The sequence below is a fragment of the Gallus gallus genome, chromosome 21, assembly GCF_016699485.2.
Source record: "Gallus gallus isolate bGalGal1 chromosome 21, bGalGal1.mat.broiler.GRCg7b, whole genome shotgun sequence".
Lineage (NCBI taxonomy): Eukaryota > Metazoa > Chordata > Aves > Galliformes > Phasianidae > Gallus > Gallus gallus.
The window spans coordinates 6,379,166-6,388,588 of record NC_052552.1 but is presented as its reverse complement, the minus strand read 5'-3'; the positions used below and the strand labels follow the sequence as shown (position 1 = coordinate 6,388,588).

General features: G+C 52.6%; 1 protein-coding gene across 2 annotated transcripts; it reads left to right on the top strand.

Annotated features, from left to right (window-relative positions):
• Positions 1-298: 298 nt before the first annotated feature.
• YBX1 (Y-box binding protein 1) lies at positions 299-8,318 on the top strand. Of its 2 annotated transcripts, NM_204414.2 has the most exons (8): positions 299-639; positions 1,022-1,085; positions 4,792-4,825; positions 5,597-5,686; positions 5,895-6,197; positions 6,501-6,583; positions 6,688-6,953; positions 7,942-8,318. In NM_204414.2, the coding sequence occupies exons 1-7, from the start codon at positions 480-482 to the stop codon at positions 6,920-6,922; spliced, it is 969 nt and encodes a 322-aa protein (NP_989745.2). In that variant the 5' UTR covers positions 299-479; the 3' UTR covers positions 6,923-6,953; positions 7,942-8,318. The 2 variants fall into 2 exon arrangements, with proteins under 2 accessions (NP_989745.2, XP_015152295.1); XM_015296809.3 differs by lacking the exon at positions 7,942-8,318 and having other exon boundaries at positions 330-639; positions 6,676-6,930.
• Positions 8,319-9,423: the final 1,105 nt, after the last annotated feature.

Genomic DNA, 9,423 nt, shown 5'->3' with positions numbered 1-9,423 from the left:
GGCCGCGCACGCTGCCCCCGCCGGGCCCGCAGCGCTGGGAGCCTCAGCCCCGCTCAGCGGCGGCGGCCAATCAGAGCTCGGGGGCGGGGCGCGGAGGTAGGCGGGAAGAAAGAGAAGCCCAGCAACCGCTGGCCGAGCTGCCAATAGGAACGCCCAAATGAGGAAAGACAGGTGGCGCGGCCAACGAACGTTCCGTAAGCGGCTGCCGCCGGGCGGGGAAGGGCCTATGGGATTGGCTCGTTGTCTGACGGGCGGGGCGAGCGGCCAATACCGTTGCGCGTGGGCGGGGCGCGCGGAGTGGCTAGCCGGTGCGGGCCGCCATTGTGGCCAGTTCGATCGGTATCGGGAGCGGAGAGCGGAGCTCAGCGAGCCCGGAGCAGGGAGCAGCCCCCCCACGGCCGGCCTCAGTCACCATCACACCGCGGGAGGCGGCGCAAACAGCCAGTCACCACCACCGTCCGCACCGAACAGCCGCCGCCATGAGCAGCGAGGCCGAGACCCAGCCGCCCGCCGCCCCCGTCCCCGCGGCGGCCCCCGCCGCCGCCCCCGCCGACTCCAAACCTAACGGCGGCAGCGGGAACGGGAGCAGCGGCCTGGCCTCGGCGGCGCCTCCCGCCGGCGGGGACAAGAAGGTCATCGGTGAGGGAGGGAGCGGGCCGCGGGGCGGGGGAGGGCCTCAACGGGCGGCGCGCGCGCCCCTTCCCCCCCCCCCCCCCCCATCTCCTCACATCCCCACCCCCGGAGCTGCGCGCGCTTCCTCACAGCGCGGCGCGCGCCCCCTTCCCCCGCGGCGGCCGTTGGGCGCGCGCCCGCTCCCCCTTCCCTCCCCCCCCCCCTCCCGCCCCTCTTTCCTCCGCGCGCGCGCCGCTCGCCGCCGGGCCCCGCGTGTCGGCGGGTGGGGGCGGGGCGGCGCGGCTCAAGATGTCCGCCACGCGGGGCCTTTGTGTGCGCCGCCCCGCCACGTGCCGCGCCTGACGCCGCGCCCCGCGCTCTCTTCTTCTCCTTCGTCCCCCTCTCCCAGCAACGAAGGTTTTGGGAACAGTGAAATGGTTCAACGTACGGAACGGTTACGGCTTCATCAACAGGTGAGTGGGGCGGCTGCGGGGATGGGGGGAGGGGGCGCGTTCATCGGGGCAGAGCTTTGGGGCCTCAACCCGCGGTGGCGTGGCCTGCGTTAAGGCCTTTCCTGTTGCTCGGGGCGTTGCTGCAGCTGTCAGTGTGCCGTGGTGCTCGTTTAAACCTCTGTGTGAAGTTGAGCAGGACAGGCTGTGGGGAGTTGGGCAGAGGGAGCGCTGAGGTTCGATGAGAGTCATGCAGTTGGGGAGGAACAGCTGTGGGCATCAGCGCGGGTTGGGGGCTGAGCTGCTGAGAGGAGCTCTGCAGTGAGGGATCTGGGTGTCTGGTGGCCAACAGGGTGACCATAAACCAGGAATGTACTCTCGTGGCCCAGAAGGCCAGTGGGATCCCGCAGAGCGTGGCCAGCAGGGTTACGGAGGTTCTTCTCTCTTCTGCACTGCCCTGGAGAAGTCACATCTGGAGCACTGGGCCCAGTGCTGGGCTGCCCAGTTCAAGGCAGACAGGGAACTGCTGGGGGGAGTCCAGTGGAGGGCTATGGAGAGATTGGGGCCTGGAGCGTCTCCGGTGTGAGGGTAAGGCTGAGAGGGGATCTTATCACTGTTTCTAAAGTGTGGGGGTCACATCAGTGGGGGCAGACTGTTTTTGGTGGTGTGCAGCGGCAGAACGAGAGGCAGTGAACAGGAACTGGAACACAGGAAGTTCCATACTAGCACAAGGAAGAACTTTACTGTCAGAGTGGTGGAGCACTGGAGCAGGCAGCCCAGAGAGGTGGTGGTGTTTCCTTCTCCGCAGATGTTAAAGACCAACATGGATACCCACTGCCTGTGTGACCTGCTCTGGGGTACATGTCTTAGCAGGGGGCTGGACTTGATCTCTAGAGATCCCTTCTGACTCATACAGTTCTGTGATTATGTGATGTCCAGTGACATTGATGCAGGTTAAAAATAGTGGTGGATGCCTAAAAGGAGGTGCTCTTCAGAAAGCTGTAAGCGTATGAGGAAATGTGCGAGATTTCTTGGCCATCACAAGACCACAGGCTGTAAGGAGGCCTTGAGAAACGTGCTGTGAGGATTCTTTCTTTGACAACAGTTGATCTAGAGAACAGTTTTTCCATCAGTCAGTTTGGAGTGCCTGCAGGTGGTGGTGGTTCTGCAGAGGCCATGGTTTTTCATGTGGTGTTGTCATGGAACAGCCCTGGAGGGCGTTCCTCTGCCGGGACCTGGGGATGGGGAAAGCCCCAGGGCAGCCCTGTTTCCTGCTGGAGGTCACTGCTGCTTCTTTCCTGTGTGACAGCAGGAGAGTGCTGTGTGAATTCCCTCAGTGTGTTAACTTGAAGAAAGATACACAAAATGGGAGCTGGGTGACTTCAAATCCACCACTGTAGGGTTTGGACGCAGGCTGGGGAATCCTTCTCCAGAGAAGCAAGTGTTGGTACTGATGCTTTTATGAAAGTTTGACCTAAATATCACCTTTTCATCTATCTGTTACATTGTGGCCTGATCTTAAGCCTCTGAGCTCCTTGGCTGGCTGGTGAGCAGCTTAAAAGCCTTGCCCAGTGTGCGTCCTCCACGTGGTGTTTGAGTGTCAGGTGTCAAACAGCTGTCAGAGCTGCTGCTGCAGCATCCGCTGCTCCTGGAGGTGTGTGCACAGCTACAGGTCACTAATGTTACCTCTGGGGAAGGCTTTTTTCTGTTCCACTCATAGCTGGAACACTGCTACATGAGTCAAGCGTGGAAGCAGGAGCAGCTAGTTAAGACATCTGAATGGCTTCCCCGCTCGTATTATTTTGGCAGCTGTTTAATCCCTGAGGTTGCTGTTCCTAATGAGAAATGCGGCGTGAGCTCATGTTATCAAGAGATGAGAGCTGAGCTGGAGCACATTTCCCCTGGTCCCAAATACCTCAGGCTCTCCGCAGAGGAAGCTGCAGGAGCCTTGCTTGGGTCTGCTTGCAGCTCACATTGGCTTTGGTTGTAGTATGTTAGTATTAAGTAAGTTTATTATTATTTTCTGAAATACTAGCTTGAGTTCTGTCAGTTGTTTCTTGCTGTTGTCAGCGTAATAAATGAATGTGCAGGCAGTTGAGTTGCTCTTGTTGCCATAATTGGAGCTGCACACTGATATCTGGCTTTGTATTTACAGCTTTGCTGTGTTTTCTTAATCACTGCTTGCTCTTCTGATTTTTTTTTTTCTTTTTTAAAGAGATTAAAAATATTGAGAGCATCATCTAGCACCAAGATGAGCTGAGTGTCTCACCAGGCCTTCAGAATGGGCACCTCCTGTTCTGCTTCCTATTTTGTTTGCAAAGTGCTGATTGTTATTCCCACGCCATCCGTGTGGCAGCACATATACTGTGCCTAGATGGGCTTAGTGCAGAAATTCTGTGGCAGACGCTGGGTTTTAGAATTAACCAGGAGGGTTTTTAACATGTCACGTCTCCACCTTGGTCTGCTTCAGTGTAACTGAGTCATTTACTGAGCCCGAACTCCAGTGTGCTCCTCAATGGGAGCTGTGATGTAGAAAGGGCTCTAAATGAAACAGGGAGCAGCTCGTGTGCTTGCAGGAATGGAGCTTGGGAGGAGTGTAGAGCATCCACACTTGAGAGCATGGATGGTGAGTGCTTATCACTGCGTTTGTTGAGAGCACAGTAAGCACTGTGACTGAAGGACCTTGGGCACTGGGCTTCCCCAAACGTCCTCAGTTATTGGAACATCTGAGATCTCGTGTTGTGAAGACAGAAGTGTTAGGCTTTGTAAGAGTTTCTGGGTGCTGCCTGGTGGGGCTGGGGCTGAGCTGCCTCCTGAGGATCACCTTCTGTAGCCTTTTGGATTAACTGTTTTCCATCAGCCTTGATGTCTGTAGTATTTGCAGGCATCAGTTCCACAAGGAAATGGGTGTGTGGTGCTGGTGCTGTCTGACAGGGCAGTTGTAACTCGGATTGAGTGGTTCACAGTATTGTCGTTGCCATGTGGTAAAGCTATGGTGAGCAGTGACTGGCTTTAAATGAGTCCAGTTATGAGCACTGCAGCACTAGCTGTGCCTATAATATATATTCTAGGAAATAAAAGGCACTCGGCAGTTGATTCATTGGTCTGTGGAATGACTTGAACTGACACTGCAGCAAGGCTCAGCTGGTGTGATGTGAGCCTGAGGGTTGGGCCGCAGGCAGCTTGTGAGTGGTGAGCACAGCTCTGCAGCAGTGTGAAGACAGTTGGGGCTGTGCTGTGTAACTGTGCAGCAGGAAGCTCCCTGTGCTCTGCCTGTCTGTTAGCCACACTGCTGCCCTCGTGGAACACTCATCGTTGCAGCCTGCAGGAAATGGAGCTGAGGAAGCAGGCCGTGCGTGCTGCTTTTCATAGCCTGTGATGTCACATCTTCCACTGTGCTATCCCAAGTGATGGGCTGCCTGCTGTTGGGTGTTTTTCCTTCAAGCCTCTGTTGGTGGGAGGTGAAGAGTAGGGGGATATGTGGGGAGGGAGGAAAAAAACACATTTGCATGACTGACAGAACGTCAGCACGTACTCTGCACCTTGTCCCAGCTCCCAACAAAATGTTTCTTTGAAGTAGCCTTCTCTTAGAGCAGCTGAGCAGTGCAGTGCTGACAGCTGCTCATCCTGGTGTCTCTGCTTTCACCTCACCCCTAAATAGCTGAATTTAAAACTGGGCCTGCACGCTGCTTGTCTCACATCTGAATTTCTGTTTCGTGCTGTCTTGCAGGAATGACACCAAGGAAGATGTGTTTGTCCATCAGGTAAGATGCACTGGGAACTGAAATGTGTTACTTCTCTGAAATGTGCTGTGCATGACCTTAGCCAAGTGGGTCTGAGAGGAAAGCAGAGCTGTCACACTTCCCTGCTGGGTTTGCACATCAGGCAGGCTGCTTTCTCACTGAGACGTGCTCACTTGTGGCAGTAAGGTTTCCTGTCTCTCCCTAAAATCACTACTTGCATGCTGAAACTTGTGGACGTGTTTTCTGATGGCTTTTATTCCGTCAAGGGGACAAATGGACCCGAGTTCTGTTGCTGGCATTAATTTGTGAAGTTGTTACACTTGTTAAAAAGTGTTTGTTGAGTAGAATGTGGCTCAGAATAGTGCTTACAGAGCATTCACTCGACTCAGAAATGCAATCCACTGCTGAACAGCATAAGAAGTAACCCCAAATAAGCTTTTTTAATCAATGCATATACCTAATAAGAATATACAGAGTGCCTAGGGAGAAACGTCAGATACAGTTTGCATTGTTTGGGGGCTATTTTGTATCTCCAACTGGAAGCATATGGGCAGATGTTCCTGGACAGCTGTAAGGCTGCACAGTGCTCCAGGTTGGCCAGAGCTGTAGTAAAGCACATGCGTCTTCTGGCTTTGAGTTTCCACTGTGGCTTAATTACTTGTCCAGGAGGATATCTTAACAAATGAGTAGTTAGATTCCTTCCCCCCAAAACACCAACACAAACTTCAGATGCACTGAGTTGCGTTTTCCTGCTGTGCCTGTGAATGTAACTTTGCCATATTATGTTGTCAGACTGCCATAAAGAAGAATAACCCCAGGAAGTACCTCCGCAGCGTAGGAGATGGAGAGACCGTGGAGTTTGATGTGGTTGAAGGAGAGAAGGTAAAGGCGTCTCGGGTGTTGGAGCATGCCTGGAACAGTCGGTCTGCGGGCTTTGCTGTGGCGTTGTGGTTTGAGCAGATGCCTGACGACATCCAGGGACATGAATGGTTGCTCACTGCTTTACAAATGGGGATGCAAATTGGTGCTCGGTGCTGAATCACACTGGTTTGGTGCTCGCTGCTTACCTCATGCTCTCCTTGCTCCTCAGGGTGCGGAGGCAGCGAATGTGACAGGGCCTGGTGGCGTTCCAGTGCAAGGCAGCAAATACGCAGCAGACCGTAACCATTACAGACGATATCCGCGTCGCAGGGGTCCTCCACGCAACTACCAGCAAAACTACCAGAACAGTGAGAGTGGGGAGAAGAACGAAGGAGCAGAGAACATCCCGGAAGGCCAAGCCCAGCAGCGCCGTCCCTATCGCAGGCGGCGGTACCCACCTTACTACATGCGTAGGCCCTACGGGCGTCGACCACAATATTCCAACCCTCCCGTGCAGGGAGAGATAGTGGAGGTAACGCACGTGATGTGGTTCCTTTGGAGCAGGGTGATAAGATGCAGCTCTGCGGATGCTCGAGATGTGCTCTGTAAGGTTTAGCAGTGAGATAAAATGCTTGAGCAGATGTTGCATGGTATTAGGTACAGCTGTTGAAAAGCAGTGCGTTCAGATGCGTGTTAAGTTCTGTTACAAGCAATTGGGCAAAGAGGAAGCTCTGTGTAGTGCCTGCTGTCGTGCACTGAGACCGCTGTCTGCCCTGAAGCCCTCCGTGTGGTTTGACTGTATGGCTAAGATTGTTTGTTGCCTCATGTCTTCCAGGGTGCTGACAACCAAGGTGCAGGAGAACAAGGCAGACCAGTCAGGCAGAACATGTATCGAGGTTACAGACCACGATTCCGCAGGTATGCTGCAGACCAGCTCTTGCTTTAGCCTTGTGCTCTAGCAACACAGCCAGAACATCGCGGTGCTCAGATGCTGCATTGTTAAAGCCCAGCTTGACTTTCAGGGGTCCTCCTCGTCAAAGACAGCCTAGAGAGGATGGAAACGAAGAAGATAAAGAGAACCAAGGAGATGAGACCCAAGGTCAGCAGCCACCTCAACGTCGGTACCGTCGTAACTTCAACTACAGACGCAGACGCCCAGAGAACCCTAAACCACAAGATGGCAAAGAGACGAAGACAGCCGAACCACCAGCTGAGAACACGTCCGCTCCCGAGGCCGAGCAGGGCGGGGCTGAGTAAATACCGGCTTAACATCTCTACCATCATCCGGGTGCGTCGGGGTGCTCTGGAGGGCTATTTGATAGTGGGCTCTTTTCTTTTCGATGCTTCCCTCTGAGTTCTGCTTTGCAGGGCTCGTGCTAATGGTGCTAATGCATGTTGTAACTGAAGTGGCTGCACTGCTTGTTGGCTCTGCAGAACCGAACCGTGAGCTTTTGCTGTACAAGTGCTGGTTAACTGGGAGGGCTCTGCTACCAGGCTTTAATTTTCCCCTGGTGGAATAAGTGCATAGAATATTGCTAATCTTAAAACCTCAATTGCTCTCTGCTATGATAGTTTACCCACAAGTAGCACTTTAATGCTGGTATAGTGACCTGAAAGCATTCTGCTAGGAGAAACAGGTGTGCACAGACACCAGGAATTACTCAGGCCTGCCAGCTTTGTGGCTTTGATTGCCCTGCCCCAAGGGTTGTGTGGTTGGCTTTACCACCTCTACACATCCGCTTCTCATAAATGGATGTTGAATTCTCAGGAGCATTTTGGTAGGAGCTTCTCACCTGAGAAGGGCTGGAAATGGTGGTAGAGGGGCTGCTCTGTGTGCCCACATTTGGAAGTATGTTCTGCAGGGACCTCTCTGTGCTGGGCTGAGGCACACCTGGGGCTGCTTATCTGGGAGGAGTGTGGGGAGGTCCCTGCTCAACTCAGAGCTATTTGCTCCTGCTGTCTTCTATAGACACTGGTTCTTTGCTTTCAAAGGCAGGCAGGCCTGTATCAGAGCAAAGAGGTTCTGGTGAGGGTGTTAATGAGTGCTCCTTGTTCTGGATTCCTCTGCACTCACTTGTGATGGAAGCTGCCAGTTTCCATCACTGCAAAGCAAGCTGATGTGCTGCGCTGATTTGAGAGCTGTGGTTGATAAGGTGTGTGTGTGTGTGTGTGTGTGTGAAAACATAGCATGAATTTAAATTGTAGGTGAGCATTGGTAGGCCGAACACCTCCATGTGATGACATGTCTGATCATCCTTTACTTCTCTTCCTTTCAGTTTAGTCATCAAAGAAAAGACTTAAGAAATGAAGAAGAAAAGAAAATGAAATTCCAGCAATAAGAAATGAACAAAAGAATTGGAACTGAAGACCTTAAGTGCTTGCTTTTTGCTGTTGACCAGATTACTAGAACTATCTGCATTATCTATGCAGCATGGGGTTTTTATTATTTTTACCTAAAGAAGTCTCCTTTTGGAAACAATAAACACGTTTTTTAAAAGTCTGTTTTTTCTCAATACACCTTTAAAGGTTTTTAAATTGTTTCATATCTGGTCAAGTTGAGATTTTTAAGAACCTCATTTTTAATTTGTATGAAAAGTACGCCTGATTTTTTCAAGTCAAACTGCAAGCATCTGTTAATAAAGGTCTTAAAGTTAATTACAGCGTGCTCTTGGTTCTTTCAAACCTACCTCTATGAGAACGTGTGAGCAATCGTTTGTGAGAGGCTTTGGGAAAAACTGCTGTAATTGTTCAGCAGTTGTGCATTTGAATATTGAGACTGCTGAGTTTGTGCCCTCAACTCTACTCGGGGGGAAAGGCCACGGGGTGATGAGGTGCTTGGGGTCATCGATCTGTTCCCAAAAGCTTTTGGGGATGGGGAGAGGGGAACGCTCCTCACCTGGGATGGTTCAAAGCGCTGCTGCTCTGGGCTCAGCACGTGGAAGTGGTGCTTCCATAGGTGAGTCACTGCAAAAGCCGTACAGGAGGAGCACGGTGGGAACAGGAATGCGCCCGCTGGGTTTGACCATGGACGGCTCTGAGTGCGACCTGTGGCTTCCCCTTCTACCCGCTAATGAGCGCTCTGCTTTTATCATGCTAATGCTTGCTCTTAATTGCTTTCCTGCGTGCTCAAAGCACCAGCCATTAGCAGCCCGATGCGTCTGGGTTGTGCTCTATCTCTAAATGCCTTTCAGCGTTTCCGGCTGCCCAGTAGAGCAGCGGGTTCCTCCTGTAAGAGAGCCGTTCTTTGAACCACGGAGCTGTTGGGCAGCAGTTCACAGTCACCGCTGCACCGCGAGGCTTTCCCTTTGTTTGGATTATAAGCTGAGCTTGAAATCAAAGGAGATCCATCTCGGCAATGGGGTGGGTGTTGGTTTGTGGTTCTGGTTGTTTTCAAAGTGGTTTGCGAGTGAAGAAGGGTAATCATTAATTTGGAAAACAATCCTTTACACGTGGACTTCAACACCCAGCTTTGCAGAAAGAGCACCTCCATTATTTTTCAGACTGCTTCTGTACACAGTGATGGAGCGGCACGTGAATAACTGCTCCAGGCCAGCCAGCAGCTTCAGCTATAAATGTCAATTGCACACCGAGCACAGGGGCAGTGTCACACTGCTGCACTGCCGGTCCCAGCAGCCACATGGAGTCAGTGTTGCTCTGTGCAGATGAGGCTCTTCACTGAATTCCTCCAAAGCAGCGATGGGGCAACGAGCAGAGAGCTTTGCTGCTCCCACAGAGGCAACAACGGTTACTAGTACAGC